The sequence below is a fragment of the Doryrhamphus excisus genome, chromosome 4, assembly GCF_030265055.1.
Source record: "Doryrhamphus excisus isolate RoL2022-K1 chromosome 4, RoL_Dexc_1.0, whole genome shotgun sequence".
Lineage (NCBI taxonomy): Eukaryota > Metazoa > Chordata > Actinopteri > Syngnathiformes > Syngnathidae > Doryrhamphus > Doryrhamphus excisus.
The window spans coordinates 11,949,261-11,977,036 of record NC_080469.1 but is presented as its reverse complement, the minus strand read 5'-3'; the positions used below and the strand labels follow the sequence as shown (position 1 = coordinate 11,977,036).

At 40.9% G+C, this 27,776-nt stretch overlaps 1 protein-coding gene across 1 annotated transcript in view; it reads right to left on the bottom strand.

The window, feature by feature from the left end:
* Nucleotides 1–27,776, bottom strand: part of LOC131127936 (uncharacterized) — a 310,697-nt gene that overhangs the window by 244,438 nt on the left and 38,483 nt on the right. The window contains exons 7-8 of the mRNA XM_058070344.1: nucleotides 13,649–13,691; nucleotides 11,303–11,537 (exon numbers count right to left, since the gene is read on the bottom strand). Coding sequence (XP_057926327.1) covers nucleotides 11,303–11,537; nucleotides 13,649–13,691 — 278 coding nt within the window. The remainder of the gene's footprint in view (nucleotides 1–11,302; nucleotides 11,538–13,648; nucleotides 13,692–27,776) is intronic.

Sequence of the window (27,776 nt, the reverse complement as noted above, 5' to 3'; positions counted from 1 at the left end):
TGATTGGGTTGAGGTCAGGATTCTATGTAAACTCATCCAACCATATCTCCTCCCATGATATTGAAGCATACAATTGTTGCTGAATCATTATTTAGGGAAAATTAAAGGATATAAGCCCCAGTCTGCATGAAAATGGTAATTACCTCTGCCAATCTACATGCGAAGGCAAGAAGGATTGTTTTCATTACTATGTTTACGTGCAATTTATGTGTAATTGAATTACCAGGACTATGCAAAAACTAACCATTTACGTATTTCTATGAAGAGTTGTGCCTTGCGCCTTCCATTCATCCATTTTCTATGGTGATTATTATCATTAGGGTCACAGGGGTGCTGGAGCCTATCCCAGCTGACCCTGGACTGGTTGCCAGCCAATTGCAGGGCACATATAGACAAAACATTTACACTCACATTCATACCTACGGACAATTTGGAGTCACCAATCAACCTGAACAAATGTGTAGTACGTGGATTTGCACATAGTGCTTTTTTATCACTTGTTCTTTCCAGGTTTACTGTGAGTCTACAGCAACCCTTGCCCTTTAAACAAAAATATGAAATCAATATCTTACGAAATGGCAGGGGAAAAAACAACATCATTATAAAGTAGTCATTGACGTGTTAAAGTAATTTAGACTTGCTCGTACAAGACAGATAGTGGCAATATTTACTTAGATGGCAAGCTGGCGCTGGAGAAATGATGTGGCAGCTGTTGCCAGATGTTGGTGTTATAACGTGCGTCCATCATGCTACTGCTCCACTACTCCCCTCTTCCTCCTCCTCTATATTTTCAAGCTGAACTTCCCCAACAAGGTTGGCTTTTTTTCACAGAAATCTGACAGTCTAACAAATGTGTTAACATAATTAGAAATACATCTGCCCATTGTGGAAGAAACTAAAGTGGGACATCAATTGCTTGTGGAAGTCAGAAAAAAGCAAAGCGGTGAAGGAAAACAGACAGATTTAGCTGCAGGGTGAGCTTACAAACTACAAGCTGTAGGTGCAAAAATTAAAGACGGCTACGGAAAATGTGACAGTGGATCAGTATTGTCTATGCCCTTTGTCACAGAAAAGGCCATGAGTGAAGGAAGAGGAGGAAAGCTGATGCACAGCTAGGTCAGTTTTATAGAAAGTCTCTGACTCAGTTACTTGATACAATATGGTTAAGTTGCAAATAATACCAATAGAACAGAACGCACCTATAAGTCCTATATGAGTAATTATGCTGTATGTATTTGTAGCTTACCATTACCATTGAAATTTGTACATTAATTATCAAGAATATTAATGCTATTTTCCACTATTTTTTTCCATTACTATTATTTTGTATTGGTAAAATTAGGTTGATCAGCGTGCCCAAAGTGGATTCAGTAAGACTTTAAAAGTTTCCAGTCATCTTGCAGAATAATACCCCCCCCCCCCATATTTTGATGACATCGTCAAGTAAAATAATATCCAAAATGTTGTAATTGAGAGCATGATCATCTCAAGATGGCTAAGTTTCCAACTGAACGAAAAAACAGACAAGTCCTACTCTCCAGTTTTGACTCCCACTTTCCATCTCTATTAGGAAAATAATGGTGATGAAAGATGCTTTTTAATTTTCAGCTCAGCATCATTCTGGCATGTGCAAGTGATGAATCGCCACAGGATGTAATACATCATTTGCAGATTTCCTACTGTTTTTGATGAAGTTGAGATGACCAGGCTTACTCAAGACTCATTACTTTTGGGGAACGGATTGAAAGCACGCCCAGGCACGCTTGCCGTTATTGTCATTACACACCCTTCTGAGCTACTGTAAAATTACCACCTCAAAATTCAGGCTGTGGGATCGCAGTGTTCACACCCGTTCACACACATACATATTTAAAACAAAGCATAGTCCAAAGGCTGAGGCTACTTGTCTCCTGTCTTGGCCTCTGATATGAGGACTGCAATTGAGTAGAATATGGCACAGAATGCAAACAATAATGTAAGCCCCCCTCTGGTGGCTGTAAAGTATACTACAACACTGGTTATGATAATGGAATATGCCCTCATTCCCCACCCACTCAATTTACCTACAGTATCTGCTGTTGAGATTTTATTTTGACCAGTGGCTGAATTTAAGTGTGGATGAAAATTAAACCTACAGTATAGTTGTGAGTTACATGGACATGTATAAAGTGTATTAAGTGAGTGTTTGTGAGGGGACAGGTGCATTGCAGAGGACACAGTGGTGGCTCACTCGCAATACAATACAACAGCCCACACTCTCTCCTGCTGGGCTTGCCACTAAAGAACGATAAGGAGAGGGAGATATACAGAGACTGTGAAAAGTCAGCATTAGAGATGGGGGAAAAAGTGGAAGTGTATGTAAAAGAAGTGGAGAGGGTGTGTGTATTCAGATATTGCAGACTTTGCCACAAGCTCTTCAAAGGCTACGCCTTGCCTGCAACACATCTGGGAATGAGAGAAAAAGTTCCTCCTGCTCTCCTCTTTCAAATCCCCCAAAACCATTTTGCTGATTCCTTTTTTTTTTCTCTCTCTTTCAACCTCCTCAATGGTACTCTCCCTCTTTAGACTTTTTGTCCATCTTCTCCCTTTGCGCGCATCAATATCACTATTTTTTGCATTTTGCAAAACATACAACTTTGCCATGTAAATTGTAAACATTCCCCCTTACTGTGTTGGATTTGAATATAATTGGAAAATGTCATCAACAAAGGTCATGCTGCGAGGTATGGAAATGGTAATCAATTAATTGATGTTTTTGTTGTGCACAGCAATTGTGTGTGTAGCTGATAAACTAAATTATGTTTTCAATAAATTGAAGCTCACTGGAGTGTCTGATTTGGTCAAGTCAGTCAGTCAACTATATGACAGCATCTCGAGAAAGTTGAGCTAAATATATGTACATGCTTGGCACAGGCATTTGACTACATTTCCTTGGCTTTTTCTTGCTACATATGATTGATGTATATTGACTACAATAATGTTTTTCAAGAGTTGACATTCATTCATTCATTTTCTACCGCTTATCCTCACGAGGGTTCAGGGGTGCTGGAGCCTATCCCAGCTGTCTTCGGGCGAGAGGCGGTGTACACCCTGAACTGGTCGCCAGCCAATCACAGGGCACATATAGACAAACAACCATTCAAACTCATATTCATACCTATGGACAATTTGGAGTCGCCAATTAATCTAGCATGTTTATGGAATGTGGGAGGAAACGGGACCGGAAATTGTTGCTCTTTATATCGCAAAGCAGGTACTTTAGGGTCGTAAGTCACAACTGAAAGAATCTGTTTGGGTTCAAACTTTTTTTCAGTTGTTGTTGTTGAGTTTTTTTTGGTTTGTTTGATTTTATTTCTACATTGCGCCGATGACCAACAACAAACCATGGGCTCCAAATGCCTCCCGGACCACATTTTGAACGTCTCGGGTCTGACTTTGAAATAAAGATATTTAGGTGGAAACACACTTTCCTTTATATATTCCAATAGGGTTGGCCTATATTTTTTTTATGTACCGGTACACCGATAAAAAATTCTTCCAATGATAAGAAAATGACTTACACCGGTATAATTGATAAAACGTAAACACATGGGTTTGATGACATCACACCGCAGGGATATATAAGATGAATGAAATGCTGTGATGGTGAGGAAAAGGAACATTCGTTCGTGGAAGTATTTACTCGCAGACCGCTCAGTCGTGACACAAAATCCTTATAAACACCTACATAAGTTGTCTCCCGACCTACACAGGTTAAAATGGCGATAAACGCTGGTGAAAGTTGGCTAAATCTCCAACAATTAAGGGTACTACAGGTACAATACTTGGCTGCTAATCAATGCTGAAGGAGAATACCCTTATCCTATAGTTCAACATAATTCGAACAGTATGTCTAGCCAACCACTGTATACTGACTGAATGAATAGATATCAGATAATCTATTTTACTGTATTACACAGTTGATTTCCAGAAAGTGAATGTGCAGTAACTGAATACTAATACCTGTTTTTTTTTTCCTTCTACGTATTTCTTCTGTTTTAGTCACGGCTGTGTCGTCTTTCCAATTTTATTTTTTTCCCCCGCTACCTTTCTTTCTTGCCAAGGTTTATCCCGAAGGTGTCCTCTGGGGCTACCTACCCAATAAGCCATTTGAAATGCATTTTCTAAAAGAGCCTTCCATTCCATCTTTGAACTGCTGCTATCGCTCCAAGATGTTCTCAAGAAAAAGTGCAAAATGCAGTACATAGTAGCGGCCTGCATGTTTTCCTTTAGTGTTTACTCATTTAGATGGAAGGTGTGGTTTTCAGACAGGAGTGTGAAACAGACATCTGGGACTGTGATCTGTGCTGGCAGGTACACCGAAAACGTAAAAACCGCCACCGTGCCAGCTTTGTGCATCTCAGTAAAGAGGACTGGGGAATTTGGATGCTCTTCTTAATTCTGTGCATGGGACATCATAAACAGATGATATTTAAAAGCGGAAGGCTCAGACAACATTATTTTTGACTAAGGATTATACCAAATGTTTATATAGTTTATGATAGATACCAACACACCAGTGAGGAGCTTATGTTTGCATATAAAGTATGATACTTTTGCCAACTGTTTAAAAACATCTAAAAGTATAATCTGTAGACCTAAAGCCATGATCAGTCACTTCTCTTAAGTGCATCACTGTGGCACATCAGGGACTGCACCCTGCTCCATCAGACAATTATCCCAATTATAAGCAGAACCCCCTGCAGTGTTTTGATAAGACCTTCCGTATTTTCTTCCAATGAAGTAATTTGTTCCAGTATTTGTTTACAGAAAGAGGCTGTGACTTGCAGCAAAAATAATATTTGCTATCTCAGTTTGCCATCAGAGCACAGAGAATCCACCACTGGCTAATCTTAACCTGGCTTTCTCACTCACGTTTAATCTGGTCACGGCTACTTAGCATCCAGTATGAAGTGTGTGCTTGTGTGAAGGTGTGTGTTTGTGTGTGAGTGATTAAGTGTGTGAATTGGAGGCGAGCGTAAAGGAAAGAGATCGACAAGCGGAGTGGTTCTCATGCCCCCTCTTCCTCCGCGTTCATGTCAGGAAGCAATCACGTGTGAAAACTTGCCTCAACTTCGCTCGCCTGTGCGTCTGCAGCGGCGGCGAGAGTTTGACAGATCTGTGCACCGCAGAGGCGTCTCTCCTCCATTTGGCATGCCATGCGCGTCTGGTGCGTTGGAGACTGCCTGTCAAACGCCTATGAGTCGATGGCGCAGTCAGGGACCCTATGGAGCACCAGATGGGCCATTAAGGTAGTATTAATGTAGATGCCATCGCTTTTCTCCTCTGACTGGGACATGCTCTCGTGAAATGCGAGCAGATGCTGCCATTTACTAAGACAGCATCCTGCTAACTTCGGCCAACTGGCATCACTGCAGTCAAATACTTGCTCATCTTAATATACTTTTATTTGTCTCAGGTCATTTCCTTGTGTTTGTTTCTGATACAGCATTTTTTTCTAATTCCATGATGCTGGTGGACATCTGATTTGTTCAAAAGAATGCTTCCATATCAAAACATAGTAAGTCAATTAATTAGTTCCTGCCTGTCACCATCATAAAAACTTTATCAACTGCATACAACAGATTAAAGGCTTTAAAAAACAAAAGTTTCTCTGCAGTCGCGGGCATGCTTTAGCCTAAGCCAGCTGTGGTCGGCAACCAATCACAGGGCACATATACACATTCATACCTATGGACAATTTGGAGTCATCAAATAACCTAACCAATGCATGTTTTGGGGATGTGGGAGGAAGCCGGAGTACGGAGTACGGGGGGAGAACAAACTCCACGCAGAGATGACCGAGCAGGGAATCGAACCTTTCCTAGCTGTGTGGCCTGCGCACTAACTGTTGTGCATGGGTGTAAAGATGACTATAGGGGTTCTATTTCATGTCCAGATGTGTCTAACAGTGTTACAAACCGTACTTAGAAGGGCGTAAATAGGTTTTCTATGCTCTAACTATGAAAATATTCAAATGAAGAATATGACTTTGTCAATATGCACTTATGCCGAAGTAACAAATTGGCTGGGATTACTGTAAGATAAAACTACAATAGCGTCAAACTACTACTCTTAGTTCAACTTTAGAGTTTCACTCTAATGATAATACATTATTTGTTCCCTGCTTTTCATTATATATTATGCATCCATTGGTTCACAAACGCAAGGTGATGATTTCGTCTCGTATTCTGTCACTCCAAAAAAACATGAACACTCAAAAGAGGAGTATTGAAAAAGAACCCATCTGCACACCCACACTTTAAGCTCATAATCAAGGCATGATATTGAGTAGCGTACGGTTATTTCTGTTTATGCCCTCGTGAGTGCTAATATCATGCTTTAATTGAGAGAAAATTGGCTGTTGGCAAGAAACTGAAAAGAAGGTTACCAAAAGCCCTACCATGAATAAGTGTTGCAATCAGTAATATTCTATTTAGTTAAGTAGCCTAAAATTGGATGTTTTGAGATCATTATTCAAATCACATTGACAAAATCCTATTATAAGAATTAGTTTTCCAGAAGGAAATGTACAGAATTATTGATGTGTTTTAAATGTGCATTCAGACTCACATACACGAGGGACATATTAGGAAACAGTTAGGCGCATGGCTTAAACTAAAACAAGGTCACAAAAACCATATTGTCTCATTTAGGCTGAGAAAATAATGCATCTTTCAAGTGAGAGCTTTGCAGCAAAGATAATGCAAACAATGAAAAATGTCCGCAGGGAATTCCAGAGTGCAGCGGAAGTCATCACAGCAGAACTACTTCAACAAGGTGCTAAAAATGTCAGCGAGAATGCGGTGAGTATTTGGTATTGTGTGGGTCATGTTAATCGGACTCGCAGGTTAGGCTTCCTACACAGTTGAGACTACCTTCCGATTTCGCCTCTCTTCACTCATTTCTCAGCAGAGCCCAGGGCCTGAAAGGAGGAGCAGAACAAGCATCTTTAGATGCCCCCCTGAGGGATATAGATATAGAAGTTTAGGTCGCAGTACTCCCACATTGTATTCTCACGTAGTCGCAAACTTGTACGTTAACAATGCAGAAGTTCTAAAAGTGCACACTATACTTTGTCAACTTAGTTTGCCGCCGTCTCACGTACCTCCCTTCCCTCAGTTGCTATTTTTCTCTTTGCTTCTCAGCAGCAGTGAAATGTGGGGGAGGAACATTTGCGTCTCAGGGGGCAGCTCGGATGAGGACTGCAGTGTTGGCATCACCGGTGGTCAGCGTGGAAATCAAATGCACCACCACCGAAGCGCAGCAAACACTTATGCTCCAGCAACAGCCGTTAGTGTGCGTACAGCTTCAAACTGACACCTTCTCCCTTGGCTGCTCCTGACAAGGAATTTCCTTGTCTAAAAATTTGCAGTACAGAGCCAAGAGTGCAGCGGCAATTTGTTCAGTTATGAATAGATTTCTGAGCAGATGAGATAAACGTTTATCGTGTTGCATAGCAATTTGGCGGGCCAGGGGACAAAAATCGCTGCTACTGTATAGTTTATGATTATAAAATGTGTTATTTAGTGTTAATCTAAGTGGGTGGAATGGAAATTTAAACAGCTCTCCATTAACCCATCCTTGAAAAGTTCTGTTATTCTAAGAACATTGTTTTTTTTTTCTGAAGAGTAACTCATCAACCTCAACAATACAAATCAATCTGACCGTAATTGATTGTGAAGTGAAATTGCTATTTCGAGTCAATGAATAGGGCTGACCTTCTATCTGGGAAATCTAGTGGCAATAATGACTAAATGCGAGAACCACAAATGTTCAGCCTGTCTAACAGAATATAGAAATAGCCTTGCAAGATGAGGTGCTTGAGTACTAGAGAATGGGAAACCAAGCTCTGCATATCCAAACAAGATGATGAAGCACTCCATTTGCCACAGATTTATCCTAGAAATCCAACAGGATCCCTTATTCACAAAGTTGAGATTTATTGCTTTGCCAGGCAAATGCTTTCATAAGCACAGCGATGCCATCCCGCTATTGTGAAGGAATGAGTGCTGCACCAGGACATGCAAGCCAGGCTTTGATGGCGGCACAATAATGGCGTTAAAGAGCTAAGCAATGTCTGTGCGTGTTTGTGTGGGTGTGCAGCAAATAGGTTATTTGGGATGGGGTTTTTTTAGAAGAAAGGAGGCATTACAGGGGCCTATTGGTGAACCAAGGTATACTTAAAATCAAGGTGATTAATGTGAAAGGAAATATCTAATGTTATTTTCCGCTGCTGAGAAGCGCAAGCAAAGAAATGCCTGTAATCACATTATTATTTGTGTTTAGATCAAGATCAATCAGGATTCATGCATTCCACAATGCCAAACAACAACAGCTTATTGTTTGTGAGGTAGACCTGTGTAACAAAACTGAAGGTGGGATCGGGTAGGGCTGGGTGGGTGAATAATGGAACAATGAAAAAATACACCTCATTTCATTTTGTCACAAAATATTCCATACTATTTGGTTTTCATAGTGTAATTTCACTCACTCACACACAGGATTGTTGTACAACTGATGTGTGGTGTTTTTCTGCATTTTATGCAGAAAAAGAAGAATGGGGGACAATTTGAAAAGAAGACAGTTTCCTCTGAGGCCTGTACTTGAAACAAGGCCCACGGAGAAACTAATACACAGTCTACATCAACACAGAGTCTAGAGAAAAACAGTCTGTAGCACAAAGTAAGTGCAACTCTTCTTTTGCATTGTGTACACTGTATAACAGATGCTTTAAATATGAATGAACCGCAGAAGAGAGGTAGAGATGCAGGTACATTCACCATTCAAATAAGCATGCACAAAAACATTGCGCTCCCTCTAGCAAATAGGTACAACAAAGTGATGTTTTCCTACTGTGGGGCTGTCTACCAAGTTACACTTGCAAGATTTGTTTTCCAGCTGAAAAAGATTCAAACTTAATGAGTGCTTTTCGAGCTTGTGTGGAGAAGACAGAGAAGACAGCCAGTGATTAACGGAACACTTCAGAGTACAAGGCACAGCGGTGCTCAAAGAAAACAGTGATGATCTCCACTTAATCGTGGAGAAGCCCGGAGCATCTGCCGCCAGAGCAGGGCAGCAGTACCGGCGAGCTCCCGCTCCGCTAGGCTGTCATCTCTAGAGAGCCTCGGCCATATGCTCGGCTCTGCTGCAAACTCACAGGAAGTCAATTTCCTGACAAAACAGGAATAAATATGACATTCAAACAAGTTGTGTTCAGCCAGGCTGAACATGGATGCTGTGCCAAGCTTGAGCTGCATGTGTGTCGCATTTTGGGGGCGTATTTCAGAGCTCACGTTGATATAAGAATGCTCAATTGGTGCTGCATTAAGTGGCTTCACGATATGAAAAGAAACAAATATATGATACATTAAAGTTGATTGATACTACTTTTAATATAAAAGAATAAAACATCCCAAAAACCCCTTGAAATTTCCTTGTCATGGAATGAATTCATAAGGTAGTGAAATTAAAAAGAGATTGACTTTCATTTCTACTCACGCATATAACGTCCCTGTGTGACATTAAAATAAAGCCATCAAATCACTGAGCAGCAGCCCCATTTAACCTGTCTGTTGATGAAATGTCATTGCAAGCCTGAACAAAGAAAGCACAGGTGTGACTAAAATCTGAAAATCCAATCACTGAGTAAGAAGGTGAATATAATCAAATCACAGCACACTGAGAACACACGACGAAAACAAGGACTACTACTTTATGGTTGCTGTAGTAATAATTCTAATATACCGTAAACATATACATTATTTTGATTCATTCTTTTGTTCGTCTGTTTAGACTGCTAATAGAGACCAATCAATATATTCCTTTTACACTTATTGTAGGTACGTGTGGCCAAGTTACAGTATATTACTACTGTACTACTATAGCGTATCTATTGTATGTATCTGTCCGTCAGGTCAGGTCTGGCACAGGCCACTCCCGGACACCTACCTACACAAATCAATTTTTAGTCTTCATAGTACTGGTTTATCAGATCAAGAAATCCACTGGCTAATTGCATGCAAGTTAAGCCATCCCACACGATCCTACTCAGCCTATCACATCTGTGCATTTCAGGAGCAAAACAATGAAAGAGGATAGAAGTGAAGTAAGTGACATGAAACAATGAGATACAGGGAAGTAAGAGAAATATATAAAGTAAAACTTCTCAAAGAAGACAAAATTGGACAGCAAAAGTACATCTTTCAGTACATGGTCTCCTCCATTTTCATGTGTGTATGTGAATCTCTAATTCGATGTTGGACGAAATGGCGTGTGCCTCTGATACATTAGAGATTGTGATTGTAGATTGTGGTCATTTCACCTCGCTCTATGGGTCGGGGAAGAGGATGTACCATGCCGCTAGTTGTCACTACCAGAATCCTGATATTTGCAGCAAATATAATAAAAAGTTAATGACATTAACGTTTCACAGCTGTCTCTGTTGTTGGCAATGTATTAATGTGTTATTATTTAGGTCTGCTGTGGTTCTTGGGATTATGGTGTCTCTGAGAGACTTGGAAAAAAAAAGCTTCCCGACTAACTATTTAAAATCAAACCTTCAGCCACACAGTGAATAGTTTTTAATTTCTAGATTACGTGTCAATAATGTCAAAATTGTTGTAAATTAACATTCAAATTCCTGTTTGGGACATTTCTACCCACGGGATATGTTTAGGCATCGTGTTTTCGAGAATATAAGATGTTTTTATTTTATTGATTATATTATATGGACTTATATTGGCCTCCTAGTTGATGTCACCCTCACTCTGACATTGTTTTTGGCACTTGTGCGTGCCAGTCATATGTCAGTGTATATACATGCAAGAGGGAACTGGTTTCTAATCACATAATCTAGGTATGCTAATCCAATCTTTAAAAAGTCGAAGACGATCTAATTAAGGTCTAATTAAGTAAGGTGTTTAAAAGCACAGGGGGGTGACCTGTGCTTTAGGAACTTTCAAACTAAAAAAAGATTATTGTCCTAGTTGAGTAATCTGAAGCTTGATGTTACTATTAATGGAGTTAAGCCCGAGACGGACCAAATCATATTATATCAATATTAACCAAACTCAAAAAAGTTGTGGTTTGGTCCGCAATATATCTGAAAAGAGGCAAAAATGTAGATCACTGTTTTCCCAAGACAAAGGTTAATGATGTTCGTCCCTTCTGCAAAACCATCTGAGAAACTTTCAAACCAAATATGACACCTTAAATATTTATTCATTAGGTTATCAAAATTAATAAATTATCATATCCATACCTGGTTCTCCTGGAAATCAGCTCTCTGGAAGTCATAGCCCAACTGAGCGTAATAGTTGTTTCCGAAACTGTAGGCCAGCCCAGTTTTAGTCCATATGAAGGAGTGTCTGCTCCCACAGGCAACACCAGCTATTTTGATCACCTGAAGATTGTCGTCTGATCCTCTACGGTTCTCTTCCAGTGGTAATGTGATTTCCACCGGCTGATACTTGACTGTCATCTCTCCAGTACCCAACCTTAAGCAAAACAAACAGAATATGTCGACTTGTCAAAGGTCAAGAGCAAATATCAACTAAATCACTTACAGAATTTGACTTTGGAGGTGAACTATAGTAAGATTGAAATTAACTGATATAGTCAATGCAAAGCTTATTCATCATTAACATTGATGTACTGTATATGTGTATATTTTACGTTTTGATGAATTTCATGCATAAAAAAAGAGGACACATGCACTCCGAAATACCGCATTTATGTATTTTAAGTATCACATAGCCCTTCAATATACTATATGAATATGAAAGAAAAGCCTTTCATTCTCAAGTGTAGTTTTACTAATTCTAGCCGTGTTATGGATATGAGCAAAGAACAAGATTCATGTCCTCAATCTGAACCAAACTACATGTGACTGTATAAAAGTACAGTACTACACGCTGTACTTAGCACGGAGTTCTGCTATTGGTCTCAATGCCCCCAGTGTGACTGAACAAAGTACATCCTAGAGTCCTTTTTAAGATGAGCTGGTCAAACACAGACCAGCACCCCCCCTGACCCGCAAGCTCCCTACAGCTTCAAACTGAGCTTGGCTGTTTGTTCCTTGATAAAACGCTCCTCTTTGTATTTGTTTCCAGCCAGCTCCATAACCTGCAATGCCCTGGCCATATCTGCTAGTTTGCGGCATGTCTAGGAAAAATAACAAACCGTCTTCTCCATTATTTCCACAAACAGGGGAACGAAAGGTCCTCGCCTGCCGTCCCCACGAGGGCCTGTATTGATTACAACAATGCTTCAACTTGAGACAAGACCACTCTAGGGTCACGGCTATTTCCATCAGAAAGTTTGACAGTTTAAATTTACACAGCTCCCTCTCAACCATTGCCTCCAGTGAGACACAAAAGTCGCAGATTTTTTTTTTCTTTTTCAGATATTGGCGTGCCAGTGTTGCTGGCCCTGTAAGTGGGTATTGTTCCTCAAGATATAAGCTCCCCATTGGTAAGTCTCAACATGCTTAAGAGAGGTCAGAGCATTATTGGATTGCGGGAACGAGACAAAGATTCAGTGCAAGGAGGGGACAGTGTGCTGTCTTGCCGCCCTGACCTGATACATTTCTGAGATGTCTCCTGTGCTGTTGTGTTTGACAACTTGGAGGGTCACCAACTCAATGATGCCCTTAGACCAGAAAATGTAATGGAACGCAGATTGCCTGAGAACAGACAGAAATGTTTTAATAGGGAGGCTGGTCAGAAGGGGAAAACAATAAGGATATTGTGTGTATTGTGTCTGCTATCTTTCACACCTATGCCAGGGGTGCACACCATTGCCCTATGCAGTATGTAATACTGCATTATTACTATTTACACCATTATAGTTTTACTACATTCTAACGATTCTAAACTCTGTCTCCCTACATCCCTTTAAACCGCTTCTTCAGATGAGAGGCGGCATGTCTTCTAAGACAAATTGAAAAATGCAGTTGCTATCAATTCAGTGCCCTGAGAATACAATGAACTGGATGAATGGGAATATTGCCAGGCAAAGGCTTGTCAACCATTGGGTGTGTCAAAGCTGCATGTGCCATCGTCTTGCCATTGCAGGGTTTTCACCTGTATAATGATGTTCCTTTTGCTAGAAATCAGACCAATTTAAATGAAATACCATTCTTAATACTTGATTATTAACCTTTACTGTATGGACATGATTAATGCACAATTTCCATTCATCCATCCATTTTCTTTACCGCTTGTCTTCACTGGTCCGCGGGTATGCTGGAGTCTATATGTCCCAGCTGTCTTTGGGTGAGTGGCGGGGTACACTCTGGACTGGTTGCTCAAATATCCTATTTTTGTACATTTGTAAAATAATATATGTAAAGTAATACAGTATTTAAAAATACTGAACCCATTAACTCCGGAGTGTCGTAAGTCAGGCACAGAGGCCATTTGTGGCTCACAAATTGTTTTTAGGAGCCCCCCTGCCTGAACTGATCTACCTCCTAATAGCTTTACAAATAGATTTACAATCATCCGTTGTGCGTAGTCCTTTTTTTACAATCACATGTTATATTGTTAAGAATGTAATGAATAAACATTGATAGATGTCCATATTGTCAGTAAAGAAATGTACTTACTGTCCACTGGTGCCATTTCCCCACACAAAGATCTTGTTATTTGCTGTGGACAAAAAAAAAATACAGGATAAGTTACTATCCAGTCCCACAGTGACGATATTTCCGACACATTGAAGATAGTGACGATATTTGAACCAGCATGAAAGCAACAGAAATTTTCACATTTATTGTGACTTATTATTGATTTTTAGAACAACAAACAAGTTATGTTTCAAAGCAACCATGGATAGCTTTGTCTCTAACAATATTGGTGTGTTGTGTCAGTGACTGAGCCTTTCCCTGCTGCGTGAAGTTTGATTAATACAACCTCAACACAGTCCAGAGTCCAGAGAGTGAGGCCAACCCTCAAAGCCTCTGCTGGAAAATAATGAGCCTTCAGCATGAAGGAATACTATGCATGGGAGGAGAGAGAGACACTTAAGAATCCAAGATGAATATATTCAAATGAAATGAGAGGAGACCTTTCTAACTGATTAGGCTTGTCTCAGAGAGAGGGGGGAAATATGTTTCTACTTCCACGTCCATGTGTTTAACTGTCACCTCTCTGCTCTAACAGTCCAGCGTGGCACTGAACCATTTGCATACGGTTGCTATAAATACCTGGACCTCTACCTGTTCCCGCAGTAATACTAGTCATGTTGGAGCACAGACGAGCCTTATTGGTCTTATGGGAACCCAAAAGCCTCATGGGAAACAGCCAATAGCAACAGACCATACTCATCAAGCCTGCAGAGTTCTCATACATTATAGAGTAGGCTATATGATTTACCTAAGCTTGTCAAAGGAGAAAAATTATCAGGCAAATGCGGGGTAATAAATTGTAACCCATGCTGCATATGTTTGACTCGTGACCCTTGGCATTTTAGAGGTTGCATGAAAGAGTTGTAACAAAGAAAAGGTAAAATACTGCAGAGAAACAAGACACAGGTATGTAAGATGTACTGACTTCAAAGTCTATGTAATAGTAATTGTTGTCATTTCTACACAGTTGGTTACAGTAGTCACTCGCCACACCGTGGTTCGAATTTCGTGGCTTACGGTTCATTGATTCAGTCATTTTTTACCGCTTATCAAGTGGGTCACATGGGTGCTGGAGCCTATCACAGCTGTCTTTGGGCGAGAGGCGGGGTACCTGGACTGGTCGCCAGCCAATCACAGGGCACATAACACATAATGGCACAACCATTCACACTCACATTCATACCTGTGGACAATTTGGAGTCGCCAATTAGTTTTTCGAATGTGGGAGGAAACCGGAGTACCCGGAGAAAACCCACATATGCACGGGGAGAACATGCAAACTCCACAGAGAGGGTGGAAGGGTGCAATCCAGGGTGGAATCGAACTCCAAGCTTTGTGGCCTGCACGCTAACCACTCAGCCCGCTTCACGGTTCATGGTTTTTCAAAAATGTATGAATAAATCATGCTGTTTTGTGATTGAATACAGCCTATTGTTAGTATTAATTGTAAGTATTTTCACCTGAACTAAATATTTCCAAGCATAAAAATGTATGTACATGATAATATGCAGACACTGGTCACAAGGTGTCAGAAATGTTACTTTGCTTAGCTCATAAAATAGTGGCCTAATATTCCAGTTATGATAATTATTCAAATTCCTGTGTTTGGTTTCGTCTGTGTAAGGTTCTCTGGTTAAAAAATTGAACAATGCTTAGCGGCAGACAGTGAAGCAAAGATTGTTATAACTCATAAAAAATACAAAAAGACACAGGAGTCCAGCATCTAAGTTTACTTTGACAAGCGTCTTTGCTGAATTTTTGAAATAAAGATGAGGAAGAACATCCAGTAGGGAATCAAAACAGTGATTGTTCCAGTGTATTGTTTTCTTGTTTTTTGGTTTTGTTTTGTTTTTCTGTTTTTACAGTGCTTTTTTTTGTTTTGGGACACTTGAGAGAGTTGTGATGTGGGAATAAGATGAATAGCAATTCTTAGAGAGTGTATGGAACAACAACAAAAATAGTGAAGCCTGTAAGTCTGCTGCCAAGTTCTCAGTAACTCCAGCATATTAATAATAACTTTGGAGCAGATTTGGGACAAGAAAAAGTTTAAATATGCAAAATTAGTTAAGAAAACTCAAGTTAAATTCACAACATAAGATTTATATTTTTGTGTTTGTAATCATGCAAATATTACATCACTTATCCCGACCTCTGTGGTCTCTGTTTTGGTGGCAGATGTTTTGCTCCCCCTCGCCCAGCCTCCTCCACTCCTCCACTCAGTCCTCTCCTCCTGTGGCAAGGGCAGCGGCTGGCACCCGGGCACAGAGGCCGCCAGCAGTGCATCAGGCTGACATACAAAACTGATGGGCAGGGCGGCATGACAGGTTGAGCGTTCACCCTACTTTGCCCCTGCTGCTCCGCACCATTCACCCAAGCACCAGCATCCCGGCGGCTGGTAGCCCATCGCTTTGCCCCCCCATAAAAATAGCCCATCCCATTATTCTTCCGCCTCCCTGGGGGGCACAAGGTCTCCAGCATCATTACCAGGACTAAGGATCTGACTCTGCCATCACAACTTGGCAACACCCCCCCTTCACTCCTTCTCCCTAATTATAGGTCAAGCACTCTGACTTTGTAAATTATGAAAGTTGTGTTTTAACGAAATGTAAAGGAGTGACAGTGAAGGCAAGAGGTGCAAGGAATAGGGAGAAATAAGGATAAAGAAAATAGTGGGGGAAATTGTGTGAAAATGAGATAGGGTGGGGGGGGATTTTCAATTATAAAACCAAGCTAATTTGGTATGACCAGCGACTGTCATGCATGGTGACGGAGCGCTATTATGCAGTCATTTGAGCTCTTTCAAATTAGTTATGTTAATGTCCTGCGTGTGAATGTAACACTTGGATGGGACAAGATTTCAGCAATTAATTTCTACAGTCAGTGGAGAGACAAGCAAATTTATTTTCCCGCTCTCAGGGAATTGGTGGTGGAGGGCGTGAGGAGGGGAGAGAGCATTCTGGAGCATGGAACAAGCTAAACACAAGACCTAAATAAAGCCTGAACAATGGGAGCCAATGCCTCCTCATTCATTCAATTGACAATGTTTTGCAGTTTAAACCTGTTTTATTAATTATGTTTGACATTTCCTTAATTAGTTTCATTTACACCAAATCAATCCCTGCTGCTGTACAGCATCATTTATCATTTTAAAAAATTTGCATAGCCGGTGCTGACTTTTTCTACTTAATTATACATTAAAAGTGTCAGCCACGCTTGCTGCCTGGCATTATCTGAGGCAGAAAGGTTTGTGGCTGGACGGGGGTGGCATTAATCATTGGGGCAGGAGCGGGCAAGCGGTGCTCCCAGTTGCAAGCAGGGAAGCCAAGCAGGGCTTCTCATTTTCAAAGCAAGATGCTTCCGGGGGCCACGGTGAACTTAATGACCTACATGGAGAGGGAGACACATCAACGACCTCCAGCCCCCAAAATATCTACAGTCTCTTCAGTGAGTAAAGTAAGAAAGAAAGTACAGAAAAAGCTACAAGGTGAAACTGCATATCTTGCAATAAATCACAGAGAGGAGGCATATTACTGTTTGTTGCGAGGCCAATGTCATTGCAATGTCCTTGATCGACAAGAGGAAAAATTAACAATCGATTAATCGATTCGTAGTTATAGTTATCGTAGTCAGTAGACAGCAATTGAGGATGCCATTTCCAGTACAGTACATGGTTTGGAAAATCCAGAAGGAACCTTTGGGTGAGTGAGGTCCATGGATGTCCTTTTCCTTATTTACGCATTGCCATTAAAACATATTTGTAGCTACAGCCGTTACCCTGAAAATTCAATGAGCTGTCCATCATTCTATATACAGGACTTGGACTTTTGCGGAACCAATGCTGGCATCGCATGGAGAGTGCAGGATTAAAGCACACCTATTTCTTAGATGTGACAAAGACACCTACAGTAGTTAATATGGCATAGAAACCAAGCATTGCTTTGCCATGTTATAGAAATAATAAGGTAAGCAGCTTTCTCAGAAAGGAATTATTTCATGAAATAATACCACACTGCCTGTTGCTACATAAATCAATATGAACAACCATATGTATTTCACTACAACCGCAAAAAACAACTTTGAGTCAATTTGCTGAGCCTGGCTGTTACTTTCCCTTCGGCAAGTTTGTGAACACGGTGCAAACTGACAGCTCAAACACCTGGCAAGCTCGCTCCTGAGTAAATCTTCTGAGTGTTGAGGTGAACATGGCTTTACAAATCACCCATTGAGGAGGCAAGGCGGAAATTGGCAGGTAGACAGAGCTGTGGTGTCAGGAGTGAAAATTACTCTGAAATGAGGAGCACAGTGAGAAGTGGAGAGAGCGAGCGTCTGAACGGTGAAAGCTACGGGTGTCAGCGTGCACTATGTTCACACGGGAAATCAAACAAGTGTATTTTGGATGAGGGTAAACAGTTTTGTCCCTTGGAAATTAAAATATTTAGTGTCACTTCTGATTAAGGATTTGCTGGTATTGCTAAAGAAATTGTTCTTCCAGTAGAATAGTATCACCAGAATATCACCAGAATGATTTTCTTGAAATACTAGGTTGTTCAGTAAGTAAATGTCTTTTTCCATTTTGTTTCCACCCTTGTTACAATGTTGTATTCTCATAAACAATGCCAAAGCCTCAGATATCATGAGGTTTGCACATGTGGAAGTGAGCCCTGAAAGAAGTTTTGGATGGCTCTGCACGCTTCCTTTTACCAAGTTCGACTGACATCAACGCGAGCCAGATTTCCTTATATGGACTGCAGATTGCCTGCAAGCAGTAAATGTGGACCTACATATCTGGACGTCCTCTGCAACGCTTGAGAGTGTGACCAATCACAGCGGCGTGGGCATACCTAGAGGAGGGCCGGGGTGGAGTAAATTAAACAGCCCGTTTGGGTCGGAAGCAGGACGTCCTTGGAAACACTGCAGAATGAAGTGCAGAATCTGGAACATCTAGAAAGCTTTCTGTGTGGGTTATTGTGTGTAGCTCCTCTATAGGAGTCCACGCCTCAATACAAAGCGTAAAAAAAAATGAGCATAATGGGTCATGAGGAACTTCAGAAAAAGAAATGTCATCCTGAATCCATGCTTGAGATAAAAGGCCGTCCAAAGCCGCTAATTTATCGGATTGTGTATCAATTTGTTAACAGGAGGCATGAATACGCTGATTTGCATGCAATGTCCTTCAAGGGGGTGATACAAAAGCATCAGACAACAAAGCCGATGATGAAGTGGCAAATGCCCAGACATGCCCCAATAGGAGTAGTAGGGGGGCGCCCAGACAAGTGCATGCACCACTGCTCCATCTGGCCTCAAATCATGTATCAACAAACTCCCAGGGTTCTTAAATTAAGAAATGTAGATCCAGGTCCTAAAAGGAAATGGCCAGATCAAGTGGTTGAATTTGGCGTTAGTATGAAAAGTTAGGATTGTTAACGAACGGGGGAGAATCCATAAGGATTAATTCATCACAAGCTGGAAAATGAAGGTATCAGCAACAAACACTATTATGGTTGAAAGTCCCTAATCAGCATATTAATGGTGGCACATTGCCTGCAAGTGTAGAGCATTTCAAAGGAGACTAGCTTAAATAAGCCCCTGACTTTTCAGTCATGAAAATATATAAGTGATCACTCTACAAACTAGAACTTTTTATTCTCTTCCTGCCACTTCACCCACCCACCCCCCTCTTCTAAACATCGCCATCATTTCCCCAGACCAAAAGCAGTCCTTTAAATGCAAAACATTTCCACTATCAAGGATTATGCTTTCTTTCAGGATATATAAAAACCCCTTTGTGAAAATATGATGATGAATTCCTAGACCTGAAACTCAGGGGTAGTTTCTACATCCGTAAAAAATGAAGAGGAGGGGGGCTGGAGAAAAATCACCTATTTGGGTAGCATATATTACCATTACTTTTGTATTGTGTCTCCACTTTTTATAATGACAGGGATAAGTGTCCTGCTCTCAATGTGTATCCACTCACAATGGAGGCAGACATTACTTGGTTAAAAGCTCAAGCTCCTGTGGGTAAAGAGGCCCCAGAAAATAAAGTGTATCCGTCACTGGCTAACGAGCTATAAGGATAGCACATTGCCTTTATAAATCACTAGATCTTGCTGTTTATTTAAATTCATTGGTGCCTCATTATAACTGAGCTATGCACCTTTAGGTCTGAGTTGATTAGCAGTGCCATAGCTCAAAATGGCTTTTAATTCAGTGAAACGTAGCTCTGACCTTGGTGCCGTAACCCTGACTAAAACACGCAGAGACTCCCACATTAATAATGATGCTACCTTTACTGGGCCATGGAGCCATGCCGCTGCTACTTAAAATATGTATTATTAGTTAGGAGCGAAGGCACATTTATCACACCAAATTACCCTTCGGTGCAAAACTGCTTAATTCTGGGTCCCTGTACCCCTCTGCACTATTACCTGCTCTTTAGAAAGGCCTGGAATTAAATGCAGGGATGAAATGTCAGGGTAATGGGGAAGGGGATGTGGGTCGATGGGATGCACACTTGATCATCCCCTGGTGGCTTTCTCTACACCCGCTATATACCAAGCATGTCTTTCTTATAACATAAAATCCATTGCGGCCGACAGTGCAAACTATTAAAGATGTAAATGTTTTTTTAAGTGCACCTTTCACTAACAATTTATATCATATTGCTATTTACCACTTGGAATGGAATACAAACTTTATTCTAGGTGTCTAAGTGTTCATTTCATATTTATGTCCGGAAGTGAAACTTTGGACGAGCAGCAAAAACTAAGCCATGAAGTTGTTTGTTTGTTTTTTCTTTTCACCAAAATAATTTAGCAGACAGATGCCCCAGTGACTTGATGATGTGTAGTAAACTACTGTATGTCTGCAGCTATAGCAATATCCAGAAGCAGCTGGTACATATTTGTTACCAGTTGTCCCACGTGTCTCTACTTAGACCAATGAATGATCTGATCACTTTGTTCCTTTGGACTGGACTGCACCGTGGGACATTATTATGTCCTTTTAATGTTTCTGAATTTTACCATACAGAAAAACAGACAGTGGACCAGAGGAGAGGAAGACCGCAGGAGGGGAGAGACAGACGTCAAAACTTCAATAGATAAAACAAGCGCCTCAGGAATCAATTGTGTTTATGTGGTGCAACATTGCAAAATCGTGTAAAAACAATACAAAGTGATCATAAATGAGAGTATGTTGAATTTTATCCATGTAAACCCATTGTTATCCAACCAATGGGGATACATTGATGTACGGAATGTTTTCTCCAAGGGTAACAGCAAACAGCAATAATGCAGATTGCCAGGGACATAAACTCTATGTGGACTTTACAAAGGAATACAGACAGCACTGGCATAAACACATTTCTCATATCAAACACTGCCATATATTACATAAATATATGCACAACACATTAATGGTTCCTGCTCATCTGAGCAAGTGGCAAGGCTGGAGCAGCAGGGGGAAAAAAGAAAGAGAGACGTTACACACGTTCCATCAGATGTCGAATCAATTAATCACGACCATCTTCCGGAGTCAGAAATAACCACTCGTCTTCCAGTCTCCAGGGAGCCAGCAAAAGGCCTCTGCAACAGAGGAAAGATGGGAAAGGATCCAGAGACCCAAAGGGGGGTAAAAAGGAGGAAATGAGAGAAAAGGGGCGAGATAAATAATGCTTTCTCTTCTATCTCGCACCGAGTTGCGCCTCTATTTTCACTGGATTTCAACAGACAATTCTACATGCTCAGCAAAAGTGTTTTGGAGATCAGAGGGCGCTCATTTTCACACTGCAAACACAATGGTCATTAACATGCAATGACATTATCTCCCTAATCCAACTACAGAGGGTCTCCTCCATAATGTACACAACGTAACCGCAGTTCTGACTCAAACCCTTTCTGACAGTATCATGGTTTTCAATGGGGTACGGTTGGCAATGGCTACCGTGTCTTTTTTCCCCTCGCCACAAAGCCTTTAATCTCTTAATCTTAAGAATAAAGCAAGTGTAAACAGCCCAGAGATCATGTGACCACTTTGGGAAAAGGTAAAAAGACCTGCTTATTTCCGTGCAAAGACAGACACAATGATGATCCTTTTCCCGAAGGCTAAAAATAATCTAATCTGTCATGTAGAAGTACAAAAAAACAGCCTTACACCTGAATAGCAAACCCAATATTATTCAGTTTCTCAAGTTAGGAGATTTGCTATGCTGAGGCAGACGAAGGTAATGAAAAGGCCCAGATTTCCTACTTGCCTTGGTAATCTTTCTGAACCACCAGATTACAGTGATTTGTATTCTATGGAGATAGAAATGTGAGGTAAATGGAACAAGACTGAACAAAATCTTTTACAGTAATCTTATTGAACTTCAAGCAATGGATGATTTGTATTGACACATTAAAGTAAAAATCAACAACATATTTGCTGCAAGTTGCAGACATTAAACTGCTGCTGCCTCGTGTTCCCAATCACATGTTAATGCAAGTTGAACACTAGAACTTATTTACATCCAGAAAGCCCAGTTTCTGACCACTTTCTCAGGCCCAACCGAGGTGTTCTCAGCCCAGATGCGAGACCTAGTTGGACATGCTTGGAACGCCTCAGCAGGAGGCCAGGAGGTAAGCAAAACTGCTACCGAGATGATGCCCTACATTAGATACCTTGCAAGTAGATATGTCCTTTCTTCACTGACCCTCCTATGACTTGCTTCCCTTGAAAACGATTCACACAATATGATGAGCTGGTTTGCTGCAAATAGCCCTGAGGCTGAAAACATTGTCTGTGACACCAGGTGGATCCTGGTGCAGTTTGCAGTGACGTGGCTGTGCTCAGTTGTAATGACCTTTTGACAAATTCCATCATAGACCATCAGTCAACAGCACACATTTACACATGACCTCCATTTATATATGATTCGTTGATGTAACTATTCATTGCATTTTTTTTTCTGTCCGCTGTCATCTCTAGTCATAGTTTTCTTCAAGGTCTCTATTGCAGACAGGAGTTCTTATTTTACCTCCATCATCAAAGTGCTTGCTCATGTATTGTCCCAATAGTAAGACACATAGAAAATATCTTTAGACAGCACATATTTCCTGTTTGCAACCCCATTTGGAACATGTCTGCATGTTTTTGGCTATCACCCGTGGGTCCTCTCCAGGTATTCCGGCTTCCTCCCACATTCCACAAATATGCATACTAGGTTAATTGGATACTCTAAATTGTCCATAAGGATGAATTTGAGTGTTGTGGTTTACGTGGTGGTGTGTGCGTGGTTGTTTGGCTGTATGTGATCTGCATTGGGGTGGTAACCAGTCCCTCGCCTGGAGATAGTTGGGATAGGCTCCAGCATACCCGCGACCCTAGTGAGGACAAGTGCATTTTGTACTTTTACCACCTTAAACTATGGGGGTAAGAACCATTTCCTTATCATTTGGTTCGAATGCCTCCTCATGCTCTCGATACATAGTTTCATATTTTTTCTTGTTAGTTTACAAAAGGCATCAGAAAGCTCCGGTCCCCGCTCTGATTCCGTCACATTAGATGGCTTATGTTTGTGCCCCGGGGATCACAGCGACTCAGCCTGTGTTGAGGGTACTTTGTCAGATGACTCAGTGTGTGTGATTTATGAGCTCTGGAAAGGTTGCATTTCCAGCACGCATGGACGTCCGCATGGTAAATGGAGAAATTCTGAATTTATTAACATACAATGAATGATGATTAATGTTTTGGTATAGATCATGCTCTCCTTTAGATGCCTCTGTGTGAGGATGATATATGCAGTGATAAAATGATATGTATGTACTCAAAAGCACATTGGATGTGTGTGTTGAGCCCATGTCTCCTTCAGACACATTGATGCTGTGCCTTTGTGATTACAGTAGCGGAAGGTTTTTACAGTGTTGTCTGAACAACCTCAATGGACATTTATGTATACAGCAAGACGGTGCGCTTTCTGCATGTATTATCCTCCACATAAAGTGAGCTCTTCTGTTTGTGGCACCTTATGTGTAGTCATTGAAGAAAGGTATAAATTAAAAAAAGTGGGACCTAAGAGAGCAATTCCGACTGACATCAGAATATATTTAGAGATCCATTCATCAAGATTCTCACCATTATTAACTTTTGTATTCTACAAAACCCTCATCAGCTTTTTCAATATCTTGTCAAATATATTACTGCCAGTGTGGGGTGACTACATTTACCCTTGGCCAATTACTGCAGTGAACCATAAAGGTAAGCACTTCAGAAGAAGGTTTTAATACCTGTACAGTATTTGCCTTTGTGTCCCACAGATTCCACAAAGGTATAAGTGAGAAAAATACACATAATCTGAAAGATCTTTCTGGTGGTAATGGCAACAATACATATGCAGCGGCATGTTTCTAACAGGTTTTTGGGACAACATTTATATGGGTGAATGTGAGCAAACCCACATGTTTGCATGTTGAAATGGTGAATCAAGGCTGACTTCCACTTATACAATGACCTTACAATTTCACCTTTGGAATGAGGTGGAATATTGCTCTGCGCTTGCATGTCAGAGAAAAAGGAGGGACGGTCGAACGGACTGATTGTTTTAAAGAAAGAAAGAAATCAAATGTGTGCATGCATATCTTTGAGTGCTTGACAGTATATGTGCTTGGATATTACTGTGAGAGATATAAGAATGTGAATGCAAGGATACATGTAAGATGTACTATATGTGTGTGTCCGTGCATGGGATTTCAGGCTAAGTCTATAGGTAGGAGGCTGCGGTTCATAGAGGCTGACTGGTGATGAAGGATGAAGAGAATCAGAAACACATTGGGCTGAGAATGGGGTGTGAGCCGCAGGGTCGCGCTGGCACAAAACCCAACTGTCTCGCACATCATTACCCTCATCCCCCTAATGTGCTCAACACTTAGAGCTACAAACAGCCACAGCAGCCACACATGAGCAGAGGACCTGTACACATGTAATATAATTTACTGTATATGACAATGATCTTCCATTCTATGTATGTAGAATTGTTTGTCGTACGGTAGGTGAAATGGAAATTCCTTGGTTGTAATTGTGAGATTAAGTATAGGGATGAGAAAATTAATCTTGGATATCTCGTTTGGTCTTTTCTTGATTGATGATTTAATCATGTGCCATGAATATCATGGTTTTATTGAGTGGCTCTGATATCAGCTGAAAATATTCATTCATTCATTTTCTACCACTTATCCTCCAAGGGTTGTGGGGATGCTGGGGCCTATCCCAGCCGTCTTCCGGCAAGAGGCGGGGAACACCCTGGACTAGGCACATATAGACAAACAACCATTCACACTCACATTCATACCTATGGACAATTTGGAGTCACCAATTAACCTAGCATGTTTTTGAAATGTGGAAGGAAACCGGAGTACCTGGAGAAAACCAACGCATGCACGGGAGAACATGCAAACTCCACACAGAGATTGCTGAGGGTGGAATTGAATTTGGGTCTACTAACTGTGAGACCTGCGTGCTAACCACTCCTCCACCGTGCAGCCCAACTGTAAATATATCCTATTAGAGTGATTTGTAGTGGAAGTCTTGATGTGCTGTATCTGATGTAATATGCACACCATTTTCTGCAACACACACACACACCAGCTGTAAAGACGCTAGGCGAGAGTTATGGGGCCAAATTACTCCATGCAAATAAAACATTATTAAGTTATGTACTGATATCTAAAAATCATGTGGTGTCCGATCATGATTGTTATGACTGATATAACATTTTGGTGAGTTCATGGTCTTATTTGCCACTATTTTTCAGGAACTTGGCATTGTACGGTTATCTTTGTACATGGTTTTAATGATGTGGCCGTGATTGAACACTGCAAAATGCCGACTCCCTTGTCAGGTTTTAAGTCAGCAGGTTCAGTGAACACGTCACATTATTCACATATAAAACTGTGTACTGTTGTGTGATGACAATTCAATTGATATATTAAATGATCAACAGACCTTTCGTTCTTAATTCTTCAGTATACTAAGACGTTTGAAGTTATTTTCCAGCATAATTGTTCCCCAGTATTCAAAGAATACTCCATAAAGGTATCGTTTAATGAGGTTGGTCTCCAGGAACCCGAGAGCCCTGACCATCAAACAAGAGATTACTAGCCTGTGGCTCTCAGTTCTTTTGTTTGTACTAAATGATTCATCTTGACGCTGTGCTTGTACTGTAATTTCCAGACTATATAGCACACCACTAAATCGAAAGGGATTTTTTTTTTTTTTTACATATTTAGGCCCCACCGGTCTATTCGCCCTAAGTGTTTCATCTCATCTCAAGCAACTTAGTCCTTTAGTTTGAGCTGTCCTCTTCATTATGCAGTAATCTAGCCTTCCGAAACCTATTGGTGATAGTGGATGTTTTGACACTGTACAAAGAAAGACACACTATAAACCTTGCAATCCTTCCACAACTCGATGTTCCCAGCCATATTTGTTAGCGCCGATGATGTGTGGTCCAAGCAGTCCAAATAGAAGCTGTACCAATTGTATGACTATTCTTTATCAAAATCAAGCTCACATGATCTCTGCATAAGACTTCAAAACATGATACAGTATTAGCCTCCACTTCCTCAAAGCTGCACTTCATTATGGGAACTGCAGTTTTTTTAGCCGCATCACTCCATAAACAGCAGGGTTCACAACATGAGAAAAAATTAGTGGCTTATACATTGGAAACTGTAGTACTTAAACTTAACACATTTTTTGTGACCACTAGACTTATTGCATTACGGGAGATAGGTCATTATTGATTCAAAACTTGAAGTGAGCCAAAAACACTCCAACTACTGTGTATTTTGAACCTTAAAAAGATAGGCGTATTCTCAAACTGAATTACAATGCAGTGGGTAAAGCATATTATTCAAGTGTAGGACCACCATAAAATCAACACTTTAAAACTGTTAGGGATCCTCCCCCCTCTTCGTGCTAGATGAAAGGTTTTAAGAATGGTAGAATAGTGGAAGTACTCGGGCAGCAAGAGAAAAAAAGAACGACAAAGAAGATACGATGCAGAAGAGTGAAAGAGAGGGGTAAGCCAAGCATAAAATAACTTCAATCTAACATCCTCTCTGCGGGGTGGTTGGAAGCAAATAGCAATCCCGCCAATGCACCGTACTCAAGGGGGTTCCCCCCACCTCTCACTGACCCATGGAGAAGAGGATGATGGGAGAGCAGCGATGAGACAAACCCTCTTCAATTAAGGCACAGCAACGTCTCGTCAGCACACCAGATGAGGTGTCAAAGAGTTCAGGCATGGATGGATGACAAGGAAAAAAATGGTCCTGGGTCAGCACAATTAGGATCTTACGCACCATGGACTTTCTTTCAGTGCACCTTTTGTTGCCGTCCCTATTTTGTCACATGTATTTCACTGGTCAGCAAATATTTTTCAAGTTTTTTTGGTGGCTGCCGATTTTCACTCTGAACTTCATCAGCGGACATTGTAAAATGCTTACATTAAAACAGTAAAACACAACACGGTGAAAATATACTAATCGCAACCACACACACACAGATGCACTAGCATGCTTTGCTAAACCAGCTAACCAGCTGCGTAAGAGGAGTTTCCACATCATTTCAACATGTTTAGTTTGGAAGGGGGTGGTTTAGTGTTTGTGATGAGATTCCGCCACCATTGGGTGGTCAGCCAGAGAAATACTTTCCGACATGAAAGTTCCTTGCTCTCAAAATTTCAATCCTGCGACAATCCTACACCTAAAGTTATCCCTTGTTTATCACGGTTAATTGGCTCCAGACCAGCCTCTGGGATAAAAGAATTTTCCAGAATATTTCTATAGTTAAACCATAGAATACATTATATACGTAGCTTTTAACATCATAGAGCCCAACATGAAATAACACTCCTACAGTATCTTATATTATTCTATCTTAATTATATTATCTCTTTGTTTACACCACATTTCACAGGCTATGGGATTACTGCAGGGACTTAAGGTTGTCTATGGAAGTGAGTGTGATTACTTATGTGCCCTGAGACTCACTGGCAACCAATCCAGGGTGTAACCCGTCTCTCGCTCAAGCCAAAATAGGCTCCAACTCACCCCTGACCGTGAACAGG